Raw genomic sequence first — 18,699 nt, forward strand, 5'->3', positions numbered from 1 at the left:
TCTCTAGATTCAGTCTCTAGATTCAGTCTCTAGATTCAGTCTGCAGATTCAGTCTCCAGATTCAGTCTCCAGATTCAGTCTCTAGATTCAGTCTCTAGATTCAGTCTCTAGATTCAGTCTGCAGATTCAGTCTCCAGATTCAGTCTCTAGATTCAGTCTCCAGATTCAGTCTCCCGATTCGGTCTCCTGATTCAGTCTCCAGATTCAGTCTCTAGATTCAGTCTCTAGATTCAGTCTCTAGATTCAGTCTGCAGATTCAGTCTCCAGATTCAGTCTCCAGATTCAGTCTCTAGATTCAGTCTCTAGATTCAGTCTCTAGATTCAGTCTGCAGATTCAGTCTCCAGATTCAGTCTCTAGATTCAGTCTCCAGATTCAGTCTCTAGATTCAGTCTCTAGATTCAGTCTCAAGATTCAGTCTCTAGATTCAGTCTCCAGATTCAGTCTCCAGATTGTCTCTAGAATCGGTCTCTAGATTCAGTCTCTAGATTCAGTCTCCAGATTCAGTCTACAGATTCAGTCTGCAGGATCAGTCTCTAGATTCAGTCTCTAGATTCAGTCTCTAGATTCAGTCTGCAGATTCAGTCTCTAGATTCAGTCTCCCGATTCAGTCTCCAGATTCAGTCTCCCGATTCGGTCTCCTGATTCAGTCTCCCGATTCAGTCTCAAGATTCAGTCTCTAGATCATGTTCTGATGGAAACTCTGAATGATGGCAGGGTCCACAGAAACCACCATAGGCCACAGAAACCACCCTAGACCACAGAAACCACTATAGGCCACAGAAACCAATCTAGACCACAGAAACCACCCTAGACCACAGAAACCACCCTAGACCACAGAAACCACTATAGGCCACAGAAACCACCCTAGACCACAGAAACCACCCTAGACCACAGAAACCACTATAGGCCACAGAAACCACCCTAGACCACAGAAACCACCCTAGACCACAGAAACCACCCTAGACCACAGAAACCACCCTAGACCACAGAAACCACCATAGGCCACAGAAACCACCCTAGACCACAGAAACCACCATAGGCCACAGAAACCACCCTAGACCACAGAAACCACCCTAGACCACAGAAACCACTATAGGCCACAGAAACCACCCTAGACCACATAAACCACCCTAGACCACAGAAACCACTATAGGCCACAGAAACCACCCTAGACACCAGAAACCACTATAGGCCACAGAAACCACCCTAGACCACAGAAACCACTATAGGCCACAGAAACCACCCTAGACCACAGAAACCACCCTAGACCACAGAAACCACTATAGGCCACAGAAACCACCCTAGACCACAGAAACCACCCTAGACCACAGAAACCACTATAGGCCACAGAAACCACCCTAGACCACATAAACCACCCTAGACCACAGAAACCACTATAGGCCACAGAAACCACCCTAGACACCAGAAACCACTATAGGCCACAGAAACCACCCCAGACCACAGAAACCACTATAGGCCACAGAAACCACCCTAGACCACAGAAACCACCCTAGACCACAGAAACCACCCTAGACCACAGTAACCACCCTAGACCACAGAAACCACCCTAGACCACAGAAACCACCCAAGACCACAGAAACCACCCTAGACACCAGAAACCACTATAGGCCACAGAAACCACCCTAGACCACAGAAACCACCCTAGACCACAGAAACCACCCTAGACCACAGAAACCACTATAGGCCACAGAAACCACCCTAGACCACAGAAACCACCCTAGACCACAGAAACCACCATAGACCACAGAAACCACCCTAGACCACAGAAACCACTATAGGCCACAGAAACCACCATAGGCCACAGAAACCACCCTAGACCACAGAAACCACCCTAGACCACAGAAACCACCCTAGACCACAGTAACCACCCTAGACCACAGAAACCACCATAGACCACAGAAACCACCCTAGACCACAGAAACCACCCTAGATAGAGGATCTCAGACCACATGAGATTCTGTGAAAGGGACTGAAGAGGATTTCAAAGCTTCCTTGTGACAGCAAGGTGACAGCAGGGTGAGAGCAAGGTGACAGCAGGGTGAGAGCAAGGTGACAGCAGGGTGACAGCAGGGTGACAGCAGGTTGACAGCAAGGTGACAGCAAGGTGACAGCAGGGTGACAGCAGGGTGACAGCAGGGTGACAGCAAGGTGACAGCAAGGTGACAGCAGGGTGACAGCAGGGTGACAGCAGGGTGACAGCAAGGTGACAGCAGGGTGACAGCAGGGTGACAGCATGGTGACAGCAGGGTGACAGCAGGGTGACAGCAAGGTGACAGCAGGGTGACAGCAGGGTGACAGCAGGGTGACAGCAGGTTGACAGCATGGTGACAGCAAGGTGACAGCAGGGTGACAGCAGGGTGACAGCAGGGTGACAGCATGGTGACAGCAAGGTGACAGCAGGGTGACAGCATGGTGACAGCAGGGTGACAGCAAGGTGACAGCAGGGTGAAAGCAAGGTGACAGCAGGGTGACAGCAGGGTGACAGCAGGGTGACAGCAGGTTGACAGCATGGTGACAGCATGGTGACAGCAAGGTGACAGCAGGGTGACAGCATGGTGACAGCAGGTTGACAGCAGGGTGACAGCATGGTGACAGCAAGGTGACAGCAGGGTGACAGCATGGTGACAGCAGGGTGACAGCAAGGTGACAGCAGGGTGAAAGCAAGGTGACAGCAGGGTGACAGCAAGGTGACTGCAAGGTGACAGCAGGGTGAAAGCAGGGTGACAGCAAGGTAACAGCAGGGTGAAAGCAGGGTCTTGTTGAATTTGTTGAAATTGTTCAATAAGAAAAGCTAATTTTTTGTTTTCTATTGCACAGCGTTTTCAAGCTGCTATAGTGTTGCCCTAGTGAGCACGACCCAAACACGACCCAAACACGAGGCAAACACGACCCAAACATGACCCAAACACGAGGCAAACACGACCCAAACACGACCCAAACATGACCCAAACACGACCCAAACACAACACAAACACGACCCAGACACGACCCAAACACGACCCAAACACGACCCAAACATGACCCAAACACGAGGCAAACACGACCCAAACACGACCCAAACACGACCCAAACACGACCCAAACTTGAGGGAAATGGGAGAAACGGGGGAAACGGGGGAAACGGTATCAGAAGGAGGCCAAAGAGAAGTGCTGACTCTTATTGACTTCTCCGTGCTTCTACAGCTGCATTGCTTTAGGCCACCCCTCATAGCCTGGTTCCTCTCTTGGTTTCTAATCTCCACCCAGAGGACTGGCCACCCCTCATAGCCTGGTTCCTCTCTTGGTTTCTAATCTCCACCCCTCATAGCCTGGTTCCTCTCACAGCCAGAAGAGGGCTGGTCACCCCTCATATGACTGGCCACCCCTCATAGCCTGGTCCCTCTCTAGGTTTCTAATCTGCACCCAGAGGACTGGCCACCCCTCATAGCCTGGTTCCTCTCTAGGTTTCTAATCTCCACCCAGAGGACAGGCCACCCCTCATAGCCTGGTTCCTCTCTTGGTTTCTAATCTGCACCCCTCAAAGCCTGGTTCCTCTCACAGCCAGAAGAGGACTGGTCACCCCTCATATGACTGGCCACCCCTCATAGCCTGGTCCCTCTCTAGGTTTCTAATCTCCACCCGGCACAGCCAGAAGAGGACTGGCCACCCCTCATAGCCTGGTTCCTCTCTAGGTTTCTAATCTCCACCCGGCACAGCCAGAAGAGGACTGGCCACCCCTCATAGCCTGGTTCCTCTCTAGGTTTCTAATCTCCACCCGGCACAGCCAGAAGAGGACTGGCCACCCCTCATAGCCTGGTTCCTCTCTAGGTTTCTTCCTAGGTTTTGGCCTTTCTAGGGAGTTTTTCCTAGCCACCGTGCTTCTACACCTGCATTGCTTGCTGTTTGGGGTTTCAGGCTGGGTTTCTGTACAGCACTTTGAGATATCAGATGATGTACGAAGGGCTATATAAATACATATGATTTGATTTAATATACCTGCCTGGCTAAATCAATACAAATAATATAAACAAGCAGGATGCATAGATAACATAGATAACATAGAAGAACAGCATTTACTGTAGCCAACGATACAGTTTTTTAATGGGAAGGCTTCAACACAGTACACAGCCCATATGCATAGATAACATAGATAACATAGATAACATAGAACAACAGCATTCGTTACATTGTAATCCCACAACTAAATCGGTATTCTATGCTTTTTTTTTTTTCTTCTTCCAGAACCTCAGAAAGCTTCTGGTGAAGTAGACGGACGTTCATTGGAGCTCTCAGTAGGATTCGATACGATTGGCTTAGGAGCAGTGAAACACATAGCCAGTGTGCTTCTGTAAATCAAACAGGTTTTTTTTAAAAATCATAAACAGCAGTAAAATGATGATGAAAGACGTTATAATTAAAACGTTGGAACATTATAACATACATCGTTTTCTTTAATTTCTAATGACACCCATTTTCACTACAAATTGAAAAAATGTGTTTATCTTTTTTTTTTAAATGATGTTGCTTAATTATAATGTGTACTAATACTGTCGTTGGGATAATCGTGAGTCCGTCTTGATGGTTGTTGGGTCTCTCAAAGTAGGGCAGTATGCTGGAAGGAGGGGGGCTCACGTGCTTTCAGACCATTCATTCTTGGCTTCACTCAGTGACTAGCCCTTTGAAGGATCTGTTCTAACAGTTTCTGTAAAGAGGAGGGAGAGAGAGAGAGAGCACACATCACACATTGAGCATCTATTACTGTGGGTTATGCTTTAGATCACGGTCATATTCTCCCTGTGAAACCCCATAGACTCCCTCCAGAAAACCCTGCAAAGCCCAACAAAGACTAAAAAACTAAAGTCAAGAGAACTCAACTGCCCACTATCTCTCTGCTTCAGATGGGAATCAATAGCCTTTGTACCCATCCAGACATCCAGGCCACCGTGCCCACAGTCATCGGCCTGTTTTTGGTACCACATTCAGGTTGTCGAGTCTCGTATCTATTGAAGCAGAGGAGACTGAGGCTGTGTCCTGGTTCCCTGGTTTCCTGTGCTTTCTCAGGCTGCAGCAGAGTGGAGGTGGAGGTGGATAAGACTGGGTCTGTCTGTCTGTCTGCCTGTCTGTCTGCCTGTCTGTCTGTCTGCCTGCCCGTCCGTCCGTGGGCTCTGTCTGCCTGTCTGTCTGTCTGTCTGTCTGTCTGTCTGTCTGTCTGTCTGTCTGTCTGTCTGCCTGTATGTGGGCTCTGTCTGCCTGCCTGTCTGTCTGTCTGTCTGTCTGTCTGTCTGTCTGTCTGTCTGTGGGCTCTGTCTGTCTGTCTGTCTGCCTGTCTGTGGGCTCTGTCTGCCTGTCTGTCTGTCTGTCTGCCTGCCTGTGGGCTCTGTCTGTCTGCCTGTCTGTCTGTCTGTCTGTCTGTCTGTCTGTCTGTCTGTCTGTCTGTCTGTCTGCCTGCCTGTCTGTCTGTCTGTCTGTCTGTCTGCTTGTCTGTCTGCCTGCCTGTGGGCTCTGTCTGTCTGCCTGTCTGTCTGTCTGTCTGCCTGCCTGTGGGCTCTGTCTGTCTGTCTGCCTTTCTGTCTGTCTGTCTGCCTGCCTGTCTGTCTGTCTGTCTGTCTGCTTGTCTGTCTGCCTGTCTGCGGGCTCTGTCCGCCTGTCTGCTGGCCTGTCTGTGGGCTCTGTCTGTCTGTCTGTCTGTCTGTCTGCTTGTCTGTCTGCCTGTCTGTGGGCTCTGTCCGCCTGTATGTGAGCTCTGGCTGTCTGCCTGTGGGCTCTGTCTGTCTGCGGGCTCTGTCCGCCTGTCTGCTGGCCTGTCTGTGGGCTCTGTCTGTCTGTCTGTCTGCCTGTCTGTCTGTCTGCCAGCCATCAGCTGTACGATGGCTTTGCGGTGTGATTGCGACTCTCTCCCTCTGTCTCTCTCTCTCTCTCTCTCTCTCTCTCTCTCTCTCTGTCTCTCTCTCTCTCCCTCCCTCTCCCTCCCTCCATCCCACCCTCTCTCTCTCTCTCTCTCCCTGCCTCTCCCTCCCTCCCTCTCTCTCTCTCTCTCTCTCTCTCTCTCTCTCTCTCCTGTTTGCCTGTGGACACTGGGCTCAGACACCGAGACAGAACAATGAGTCTGTTCATTGACAGCCGTAACCAGACAGAGAGAGAGAGGGCAGGAGGACCCAGTGGCCCTGCACCCAGAGACAGAGGCATTTTCTAAAGGGAAATATCATGAATAACCAGCCTAACGAACAGAAACAGCAGCAACAAAACATTGAGATGGAAAATGTAACGCTTCGGTGGGTCTTTGCAAGAGGATTCACAACACGCTAAAGGTTGCTCCACTCACCAGTAGACAACAGTAAAAACAATAATCGTCTTGTGATTAAAGGAGTGATTCAAGTGTAAATATATGTGAACAGGGCCCTCTAGTGGCCACAGCAGGCAGCACGTGACGTTGTGCTCAACATGGGGACAAGCTGTGTTTTTTTAGTTGGAAAACATGGAAGGACACGAGGCCGAGGGACAGGCGATGCTGGTCATTTTGTTCAGTTTAAATATCTCCATCCCTAGTCCTACGATAACCAATGACATGAATATGTCCCTTGACAAAAGGAAATCGATGCAAACCTGAGATCACCTCTGATGAAAGGGTTCCAGGTATATGCTTCCCAGGCCTAATCCTAACCAGTCCTAGGCTTCCCAGGCCTAATCCTAACCAGTTATATGCTTCCCAGGCCTAATCCTAACCAGTTATATGCTTCCCAGGCCTAATCCTAACCAGTCCTAGGCTTCCCAGGCCTAATCCTAACCAGTTATATGCTTCCCAGGCCTAATCCTAACCAGTTATATGCTTTCCAGGCCTAATCCTAACCAGTCCTAGGCTTCCCAGGCCTAATCCTAACCAGGTATATGCTTCCCAGGCCTAATCCTAACCAGTTATATGCTTCCCAGGCCCAATCCTAACCAGGTATATGCTTCCCAGGCCTAATCCTAACCAGTTATATGCTTCCCAGGCCCAATCCTAACCAGGTATATGCTTCCCAGGCCCAATCCTAACCAGGTATATGCTTCCCAGGCCTAATCCTAACCAGTTATATGCTTCCCAGGCCCAATCCTAACCAGGTATATGCTTCCCAGGCCTAATCCTAACCAGTCATAGACTTCCCAGGCCTAATCCTAACCAGTCCTAGGCTTCCCAGGCCTAATCCTAACCAGGTATATGCTTCCCAGGCCTAATCCTAACCAGTTATATGCTTCCCAGGCCTAATCCTAACCAGGTATATGCTTCCCAGGCCTAATCCTAACCAGTCCTAGGCTTCCCAGGCCTAATCCTAACCAGGTATATGCTTCCCAGGCCTAATCCTAACCAGTTATATGCTTCCCAGGCCCAATCCTAACCAGGTATATGCTTCCCAGGCCTAATCCTAACCAGTTATATGCTTCCCAGGCCCAATCCTAACCAGGTATATCCTTCCCAGGCCCAATCCTAACCAGGTAAATGCTTCCCAGGCCTAATCCTAACCAGTCCTAGGCTTCCCAGGCCTAATCCTAACCAGTCATAGACTTCCCAGGCCTAATCCTAACCAGGTATATGCTTCCCAGGCCTAATCCTAACCAGTCCTAGGCTTCCCAGGCCTAATCCTAACCAGGTAAATGCTTCCCAGGCCTAATCCTAACCAGTCCTAGGCTTCCCAGGCCTAATCCTAACCAGTCATAGACTTCCCAGGCCTAATCCTAACCAGGTATATGCTTCCCAGGCCTAATCCTAACCAGTCCTAGGCTTCCCAGGCCTAATCCTAACCAGGTATATGCTTCCCAGGCCTAATCCTAACCAGTTATATGCTTCCCAGGCCTAATCCTAACCAGTCATAGACTTCCCAGGCCTAATCCTAACCAGGTATATGCTTCCCAGGCCTAATCCTAACCAGGTATATGCTTCCCAGGCCTAATCCTAACCAGGTATATGCTTCCCAGGCCTAATCCTAACCAGGTATATGCTTCCCAGGCCTAATCCTAACCAGTCCTATGCTTCCCAGGCCTAATCCTAACCAGTTATATGCTTCCCAGGCCTAATCCTAACCAGTTATATGCTTCCCAGGCCTAATCCTAACCAGGTATATGCTTCCCAGGCCTAATCCTAACCAGTTATATGCTTCCCAGGCCTAATCCTAACCAGTTATATGCTTCCCAGGCCTAATCCTAACCAGTTATATGCTTCCCAGGCCTAATCCTAACCAGGTATATGCTTCCCAGACCTAATCCTAACCAGGTATATGCTTCCCAGGCCTAATCCTAACCAGGTATATGCTTCCCAGACCTAATCCTAACCAGGTATATGCTTCCCAGGCCTAATCATAACCAGTTATATGCTTCCCAGGCCTAATCCTAACCAGGTATATGCTTCCCAGGCCTAATCCTAACCAGTCCTAGGCTTCCCAGGCCTAATCCTAACCAGTCCTATGCTTCCCAGGCCTAATCCTAACCAGTTATATGCTTCCCAGGCCTAATCCTAACCAGGTATATGCTTCCCAGGCCTAATCCTAACCAGGTATATGCTTCCCAGGCATTATCCTAACCAGTCATAGGCTTCCCAGGCCTAATCCTAACCAGTCATAGGCTTCCCAGGCCTAATCCTAACCAGTCCTAGGCTTCCCAGGCCTAATCCTAACCAGGTATATGCTTCCCAGGCCTAATCCTAACCAGTCATAGGCTTCCCAGGCCTAATCCTAACCAGTCATAGGCTTCCCAGGCCTAATCCTAACCAGGTATATGCTTCCCAGGCCTAATCCTAACCAGTCCTAGGCTTCCCAGGCCTAATCCTAACCAGTCATAGGCTTCCCAGGCCTAATCCTAACCAGTCATATGCTTCCCAGGCCTAATCCTAACCAGTTATATGCTTCCCAGGCCTAATCCTAACCAGGTATATGCTTCCCAGGCCTAATCCTAACCAGGTATATGCTTCCCAGGCCTAATCCTAACCAGGTATATGCTTCCCAGGCCTAATCCTAACCAATTATATGCTTCCCAGGCCTAATCCTAACCAGGTATATGCTTCCCAGGCCTAATCCTAACCAGGTATATGCTTCACAGGCCTAATCCTAACCAGGTATATGCTTCCCAGGCCTAATCCTAACCAATTATATGCTTCCCAGGCCTAATCCTAACCAGTCATAGGCTTCCCAGGCCTAATCCTAACCAGTCATAGGCTTCCCAGGCCTAATCCTAACCAGTTCTATGCTTGCCAGGCCTAATCCTAACCAGTTATATGCTTCCCAGGCCTAATCCTAACCAGGTAAATGCTTCCCAGGCCTAATCCTAACCAATTATATGCTTCCCAGGCCTAATCCTAACCAGTCATAGGCTTCCCAGGCCTAATCCTAACCAGTTATATGCTTCCCAGGCCTAATCCTAACCAGGTAAATGCTTCCCAGGCCTAATCCTAACCAGGTATATGCTTCCCAGGCCTAATCCTAACCAGTTATATGCTTCCCAGGCCTAATCCTAACCAGGTATATGCTTCCCAGGCCTAATCCTAACCAATTATATGCTTCCCAGGCCTAATCCTAACCAGTCATCTGCTTCCCAGGCCTAATCCTAACCGTTATATGCTTGCCAGGCCTAATACTAACCAGTTCTATGCTTGCCAGGCCTAATCCTAACCAGTTATATGCTTCCCAGGCCTAATCCTAACCGTTACATGCTTGCCAGGCCTAATCCTAACCAGTTCTATGCTTGCCAGGCCTAATCCTAACCAGTTATATGCTTCCCAGGCCTAATCCTAACCAGGTATATGCTTCCCAGGCCTAATCCTAACCAGGTAGGGTCCTGTGTGGCTCAGTCGGTAGAGCATGGCGCTTGCAACACCAAGCGTCGTGGGTTCGATTCCCGCTGGGGCCACCCATATGTAAAAGTAGTGGCCCCAGCCGACTTGTAAGTCGCTTTGGGGATATATTATATATTATTATAGGTATATGCTTCCCAGGCCTAATCCTAACCAGGTATATGCTTCCCAGGCCTAATCCTAACCAGGTATATGCTTCCCAGGCCTAATCCTAACCAGGTATATGCTTGCCAGGCCTAATCCTAACCAGGTATATGCTTCCCAGGCCTAATCCTAACCAGGTATATGCTTCCCAGGCCTAATCCTAACCAGGTATATGCTTCCCAGGCCTAATCCTAACCAGGTATATGCTTCCCAGGCCTAATCCTAACCAGGTATATGCTTCCCAGGCCTAATCCTAACCAGGTAAATGCTTCCCAGGCCTAATCCTAACCAATTATATGCTTCCCAGGCCTAATCCTAACCAGTCATAGGCTTCCCAGGCCTAATCCTAACCAGTTATATGCTTCCCAGGCCTAATCCTAACCAGGTAAATGCTTCCCAGGCCTAATCCTAACCAGGTATATGCTTCCCAGGCCTAATCCTAACCAGTTATATGCTTCCCAGGCCTAATCCTAACCAGGTATGTGCTTCCCAGGCCTAATCCTAACCAATTATATGCTTCCCAGGCCTAATCCTAACCAGTCATAGGCTTTCCAGGCCTAATCCTAACCAGTTATATGCTTCCCAGGCCTAATCCTAACCGTTATATGCTTGCCAGGCCTAATCCTAACCAGTTATATGCTTGCCAGGCCTAATCCTAACCAGTTATATGCTTCCCAGGCCTAATCCTAACCGTTATATGCTTGCCAGGCCTAATCCTAACCAGTTCTATGCTTGCCAGGCCTAATCCTAACCAGTTATATGCTTCCCAGGCCTAATCCTAACCAGGTATATGCTTCCCAGGCCAAATCCTAACCAGGTATATGCTTCCCAGGCCTAATCCTAACCAGGTATATGCTTCCCAGGCCTAATCCTAACCAGGTATATGCTTCCCAGGCCTAATCCTAACCAGGTATATGCTTCCCAGGCCTAATCCTACCCAGTAATAGGCTTCCCAGGCCTAATCCTAACCAGGTATATGCTTCCCAGGCCTAATCCTAACCAGGTATATGCTTCCCAGGCCTAATCCTAACCAGGTATATGCTTCCCAGGCCTAATCCTAACCAGGTATATGCTTCCCAGGCCTAATCCTAACCAGTTATATGCTTCCCAGGCCTAATCCGAACCAGTCATAGGCTTTCCAGGCCTAATCCTAACCAGTTATATTTTTTCCAGGCCTAATCCTAACCAGTTATATTTTTTCCAGGCCTAATCCTAACCAGTTATATTTTTTCCAGGCCTAATCCTAACCAGTTATATTTTTTCCAGGCCTAATCCTAACCAGTTATATTTTTTCCAGGCCTAATCCTAACCAGTTATATTTTTTCCAGGCCTAATCCTAACCAGTTATATTTTTTCCAGGCCTAATCATACCTATTACTTTTACAACAACAAATATTTTATTTTTTTATAATACACATCAAATGTTAGCCTCCTCTTTTGCATGCTTTACAGTTCAGGTTTTAATCACAGTGAGCTTGAACCCAAACGACAATACAGAAATGTCAAATCAACCTACGCATCGCTCCCGGCAACGCGAGGCCATTACCTTCTAACAGTAATTTAGCTGTAGAGGACGATACCTTTACAACAGCTTCAGGCCTTTCCTGTAAGACATTAATGGATACGCTGTGGCCTTTTGCAAGGTAATGGAGCGTGTAGGACAGAGGTGGAGCTGGTGTGTTAAACTACTTCATTGTCTTTATGGCTCATAGACTCATTAATGGGCTGTTAATGTAGTTCAGTTCATTGTCTTTATGGCTCATAAACTCATTAATGGGCTGTTAACGAAGTTCAGTTCATTGTCTTTATGGCTCATAGACTCATTAATGGGCTGTTAATGTAGTTCAGGTCATTGTTTTTATAGCTCATAGACTCATTACTGGGCTGTTAATGCAGTTCAGTGACAACATATATACTAGTTAGTTTTTCGATTTCTGTGGCAGTTCTGTTTAAATAATCACTAGTATATTACTATAAACACTACTATATACCTATAATCCCTACTATATCACTATAATCCCTACTGTACCACTATAATCCCTACTATATCACTATAATCCCTACTATATAACAATAATCCCTACTGTATTCCCTACTTTATCACTATAATCCCTACTGTAATCACTAGAATCCCTACTATATCACTAGAATCCCTACTGTAATCCCTACTGTAATCACTATAATCCCTACTATAACACTATAATCCCTACTGTAGCACTATAATCCCTATTGTAATCACTATAATCCCTACTGTAATCACTATAATCCTTACTCTAATCACTATACTCCCTACTATAATCTCTATAATCCCTACTGTAGTCACTATAATGCTAACTATATCACTATAACCGCTACTATATCACTATAACCACTACTATATTACTATAATCCCTATTGTAATCACCATATTCCCTACTGTAATCACTATAATCCTTACTGTAATCACTAGAATCCCTACTATATCACTAGAATCCCTACTATAATCCCTACTATATTACTATAACCCTACTTTACCACTATAATCCCTACTATACACCTAAAATCCCTACTATAGCACTATAATCCCTATTGTAATCACTATAATCCCTACTGTAATTACTATAATCCCTACTGTATCACTCTAATCCCTACTGTATCACTCTAATCCCTACTGTATCACTATAATCTCTACTATATTACTATAATCCCTACTGTATCACTATAATCCCTACTGTAATCACTCTAATCCCTACTATATTACTATAATCCCTACTGTAATCATTCTAATCCCTACTGTAATCACTCTAATTCATACTATATCACTATAATCTCTATTGAAATCACTATAATCCCAACTGTAATCACTATAATCCTTACTGTAATCACTATAATCCCTACTATATCACTATACTCCCTACTGTAATCCCTACTGTATCACCATAATCCCTACTGTATCACCATAATCCCTAGTGTAATCACTATAATCTCTACTATATCACTATAATCCCTGCTATATCACTATAATCTCTACTGTACCACTATAATCCCTACTATATCATTATAACCCTACTGTACCACTATAATCCCTACTATATACCTATAATCCCTACTATAGCACTATTATCCCTACTATATCACTCTAATCCCTATTTTAATCACTATAATCCCTAATGTAATCACTATAATCCTTACTGTAATCAGTATACTCCCTACTGTAATCACTATAATCCCTACTGTAATCACTATAATCCCTACTGTAATCACTATAATCCCTACTATATCTCTATAATACCTACTACATTACTATAATCCCTACTGTATCACTATAATCCCTACTGCAATCACTCTAATCCCTACAATATCACTATAATCCCAATTGTAATCACTACAATACTTAATGCAATCACTAGAATCCCTACTGTAATCACTATAATCCCTACTGTGATCACTATAATCTCTACTGTAATCACTATAATCTCTACTGTATCACTATAATCCCTACTGTAATTACTCTAATCCCTGCTGTAATCACTCTAATTCCTACTATATCACTATAATCCCTATTATAATCACTATAATCCCTACTGTAATCACTATAATCCTTACTGTAATCACTATAATCACTACTATAATACTATTCTCCCGACTGTAATCACTATAATCCCTACTGTAATCACTATAATCCCTACTGTAATCACCATAATCCCTACTGTATGACCATAATACCTACTGTATCACCACAACCCCTACTGTAATCACTATAATCCCTACTATATCACTATAATCCCTACTGTATCACTATAATCACTACTGTATTTCTATAATCCCTATTATATCACTATAATCCCTACTGTAATCACTATAATCCCTACTGTATCACTATAATCCTTACTGTATCACTATAATCCCTACTGTATCACTATAATCCCTACTGTATCACTATAATCCATACTATATAACTATAATCCCTACTATATCACCATACTCCCTACAATAGCACCATAATCCCTACTATAGCACCATAATCCCTACTGTAATCACTATAATCCCTACTATATCACTATAATCCCTACTGTAATCACTACAATCCCTTCTATATCACTATAATCCCTACTGTAATCACAAAATCCCTACTGTAATCACTATAATCCCTACTATATCACTATAATCCCTACTATATCACCAAAATCCCTACTATATCACCATAATCCCTACTGTATCACTATAATCCCTACTATATCACCATAATCCCTACTATAGCACCATAATCCCTACTATATCACCATAATCCCTACTGTATCACTATAATCCCTACTATATCACTATAATCCCTACTATTTCACTATAATCCCTACTATATCACCATAATCCCTACTATATCACCATAATCCCTACTATATCACCATAATCCCTACTATATCACCATAATCCCTACTATAGCACCATAATCCCTACTATATCACCATAATCCCTACTATATCACCATAATCCCTACTATATCACCATAATCCCTACTATATCACCATAATCCCTACTATATCACCATAATCCCTACTATATCACCATAATCCCTACTATAGCACCATAATCCCTTCTATATCACCATAATCCCTACTATATCACCATAATCCCTACTATATCACCATAATCCCTACTGTATCACTATAATCCCTACTATATCACCATAATCCCTACTATATCACCATAATCCCTACTATATCACCATAACCAGCATAACCAACAATAGTAAACAGTTACTGCAGCAACCAATCGATTAACAGAGAGACACATTCCGTAATTTCCAGACATTCTGACCTTTTTGAAGAGATCTGCTCTCAGCCTGTTAGTCAGGTAGTCCTCCCTCCTCTTCTCTTCCTCCTGTTTCCTCCTCACCTCCGGCAGATTTTTATAGTTCCTGTCAATAAGGAGTCGTCATAATCCCACACATACAGTATCCAGTATGGCAGAATATTCTGGTTTAATTCCCAGGGTCCTTCATAAGGGGGCCATCATCCCAGTAGGGTTGGGATCAATTTCCATTTTCAATTCAATCAATTCAGAATGTAAACAGACTGGAATTTCAGTTCACTTCCTTAAATTGACTGAACTGAATTATTATTTTGCCCAAAATCTGCATTCCAGACAGTGCTTGTATCTGATGGAATTAAGACTCATTCCATTAAACTAGACCAGCCCTGTAGAGATCTGGTCACCTACGAAGAAGACTCCATTAACCTAGACCAGTCCTATCGAGACCTGGTCACCTACTAAGAACACTCCATTAACCTAGACCAGCCCTGTAGAAACCTGGTCACCTACTAAGAACACTCCATTAACCTAGACCAGCCCTGTAGAGATCTGGTCACCTACGAAGAAGACTCCATTAACCTAGACCAGCCCTGTGGAGACCTGGTCAACTACGAAGAAGACTCCATTAACCTGGACCAGCCCTGTAGAGATCTGGTCACCTACGAAGAAGACTCCATTAACCTAAACCAGCCCTATCGAGACCTGGTCACCTATGAAAAAGACCCATTAACCGAGACCAGCCCTATAGAGACCTGGTCACCTACGAAGAAGACCCCATTAACCTAGACCAGCCCTGTAGAGATCTGGTCACCTACGAAGAAGACTCCATTAACCTAGACCAGTCCTATCGAGACCTGGTCACCTACTAAGAACACTCCATTAACCTAGACCAGTCCTATCGAGACCTGGTCACCTACGAAAAAGACTCCATTAACCTAGACCAGCCCTGTAGAGACCTGGTCAGCTACGAAGAAGACTCCATTAAGCTAGACCAGCCCTGGAGAGACCTGGTCAGCTACGAAGAAGACTCAATTAACCTAGACCAGCCCTGTAGAGACCTGGTCAGCTACGAAGATGACTCCATTAACCTAGACCAGTCCTATCGAGATCTGGTCACCTACGAAGAAGACTCCATTTACCTAGACCAGTCCTATCGAGATCTGGTCACCTACGAAGAAGACTCCATTAACCTAGACCAGTCCTATCGAGATCTGGTCACCTACGAAGAAGACTCCATTAACCTAGACCAGCCCTGTAGAGACCTGGTCACCTATGAAGAAGACTCCATTAACCTAGACCAGCCCTGTAGAGATCTGGTCACCTACGAAGAAGACTCCATTAACCTAGACCAGCCCTGTAGAGACCTGGTCACCTATGAAGAAGACTCCATTAACCTAGACCAGCCCTGTAGAGATCTGGTCACCTACGAAGAAGACTCCATTAACCTAGACCAGTCCTATCGAGACCTGGTCACCTACGAAGAAGACTCCATTAACCTAGACCAGCCCTGTAGAGACCTGGTCACCTATGAAGAAGACTCCATTAACCTAGACCAGCCCTGTAGAGATCTGGTCACCTACGAAGAAGACTCCATTAACCTAGACCAGCCCTGTAGAGACCTGGTCACCTACGAAGAAGACTCCATTAACCTAGACCAGCCCTGTAGAGACCTGGTCACCTACGAAGAAGACTCCATTAACCTAGACCAGCCCTGTAGAGACCTTGGTCAGCTACGAAGAAGACTCCATTAACCTAGACCAGTCCTATCGAGATCTGGTCACCTACGAAGAAGACTCCATTTACCTAGACCAGTCCTATCGAGATCTGGTCACCTACGAAGAAGACTCCATTAACCTAGACCAGTCCTATCGAGATCTGGTCACCTATGAAGAAGACTCCATTAACCTAGACCAGCCCTGTAGAGACCTGGTCACCTACGAAGAAGACTCCATTAACCTAGACCAGCCCTGTAGAGACCTGGTCACCTACGAAGAAGACTCCATTAACCTAGACCAGCGCTGTAGAGACCTGATCACCTATGAAGAAGACTCCATTAACCTAGACCAGCCCTGTGGAGACCTGATCATCTATGAAGAAGACTCCATTAACCTAGACCAGCCCTATAGAGATCTGATCACCTATGAAGAAGACTCCATTAACCTAGACCAGTCCTGGTCACCTACGAAGAAGACTCCATTAACCTAGACCAGCCCTGTAGAAACCTGGTCACCTACGAAGAAGACTCCATTAACCTAGACCAGTCCTGGTCACCTACGAAGAAGACTCCATTAACCTAGACCAGTCCTATCGAGACCTGGTCACCTACGAAGAAGACTCCATTAACCTAGACCAGCCCTGGTCACCTACGAAGAAGACTCCACATTAACCTAGACCAGCCCTGTAGAAACCTGGTCACCTATGCCCATTACACCCACCGGATCACTGAATTGAGGCATGATATCTCTCGATTCAACAACAAATCAATCGGCCTAATACAATGTGTGGATGGAACCAAAGAGAGAGAAGGTGGATCGGCAGAGCAAAAACACTACTAGAAGGAAGTCTGAAGAGAAAATAAAAGCCATTTTGAACAGAGATGTTAGTTATACAGGCTTCCACCTCCGTGGTCAGGACTAGGAGAGAGAGAGCGAGAGAGATGCCAGAATGAGAGATTGAGATGGAGGAACTCACTGCCTGGTTCGGAGCTGCATCTCCTTCCCTGTAATGGCTCTATCTCTGGGTCTGAAAAGGTTATCTGTAAAAACACACACAATACTGATTATTAACGACAGTTTGTGAGAGATTTCTCGAGTTTCTGCTCACCCGAGTAAGAATGCCTCATGATAATCTGCAGACCATAATATTTACCAGGAGAGTTTTCCAATCGTTTTATTCCCCACCACAATGATCGGTAGAGGGATAAGTCAAGAGGAAAACGGACATCCAAAGGTGGGGAGACTGAAATCTTTTCCACCTGTCAACCAGACAATACTCCACACAGACAAAACTCTAGATCACCTCTACTCCACACAGACAACACTCTAGATCACCTCTACTCCACACAGACAAAACTCTAGATCACCTCTACTCCACACAGACAAAACTCTAGATCACCTCTACTCCACACAGACAAAACTCTAGATCACCTCAACTCCACTCGGACAAAACTCTAGATCACCTCTACTCCACACAGACAAAACTCTAGATCACCTCTACTCCACACATAGACAAAACTCTAGATCACCTCTACTCCACACATAGACAAAACTCTAGATCACCTCTACTCCACACAGACAAAACTCTAGATCACCTCTACTCCACACAGACAAAACTCTAGATCACCTCTACTCCACACAGACAAAACTCTAGATCACCTCTACTCCACACAGACAAAACTCTAGATCACCTCTACTCCACACATAGACAAAACTCTAGATCACCTCTACTCCACACAGGCAAAACTCTAGATCACCTCTACTCCACACAGACAAAACTCTAGATCACCTCTACTCCACACATAGACAAAACTCTAGATCACCTCTACTCCACACAGACAACACTCTAGATCACCTCTACTCCACACAGACAAAACTCTAGATCACCTCTACTCCACACAGACAAAACTCTAGATCACCTCAACTCCACTCGGACAAAACTCTAGATCACCTCTACTCCACACAGACAAAACTCTAGATCACTTCTACTCCACACATAGACAAAACTCTAGATCACCTCTACTCCACACATAGACAAAACTCTAGATCACCTCTACTCCACACAGACAAAACTCTAGATCACCTCTACTCCACACAGACAAAACTCTAGATCACCTCTACTCCACACAGACAAAACTCTAGATCACCTCTACTCCACACAGACAAAACTCTAGATCACCTCTACTCCACACATAGACAAAACTCTAGATCACCTCTACTCCACACAGGCAAAAC

The 18,699-nt window shown here is 45.7% G+C and overlaps 2 protein-coding genes across 2 annotated transcripts in view; both read right to left on the reverse strand.

The window, feature by feature from the left end:
• Positions 1-2,003: 2,003 nt before the first annotated feature.
• Positions 2,004-2,642, reverse strand: LOC135513381 (keratin-associated protein 2-3-like). Its single transcript, XM_064936306.1, has one exon. The coding sequence runs from the start codon at positions 2,640-2,642 to the stop codon at positions 2,004-2,006; it is 639 nt and encodes a 212-aa protein (XP_064792378.1).
• A 1,430-nt stretch (positions 2,643-4,072) lies between these two features.
• Positions 4,073-18,699, reverse strand: part of LOC135511831 (uncharacterized) — a 49,072-nt gene continuing 34,445 nt past the window's right edge. Inside the window, exons 6-8 of the mRNA XM_064933312.1 lie at positions 17,441-17,504; positions 14,756-14,855; positions 4,073-4,702 (exon numbers count right to left, since the gene is read on the reverse strand). Coding sequence (XP_064789384.1) covers positions 4,664-4,702; positions 14,756-14,855; positions 17,441-17,504 — 203 coding nt within the window. The 3' untranslated portion in view covers positions 4,073-4,663. The remainder of the gene's footprint in view (positions 4,703-14,755; positions 14,856-17,440; positions 17,505-18,699) is intronic.

This window comes from Oncorhynchus masou, chromosome 24 (genome assembly GCF_036934945.1).
Source record: "Oncorhynchus masou masou isolate Uvic2021 chromosome 24, UVic_Omas_1.1, whole genome shotgun sequence".
Lineage (NCBI taxonomy): Eukaryota > Metazoa > Chordata > Actinopteri > Salmoniformes > Salmonidae > Oncorhynchus > Oncorhynchus masou.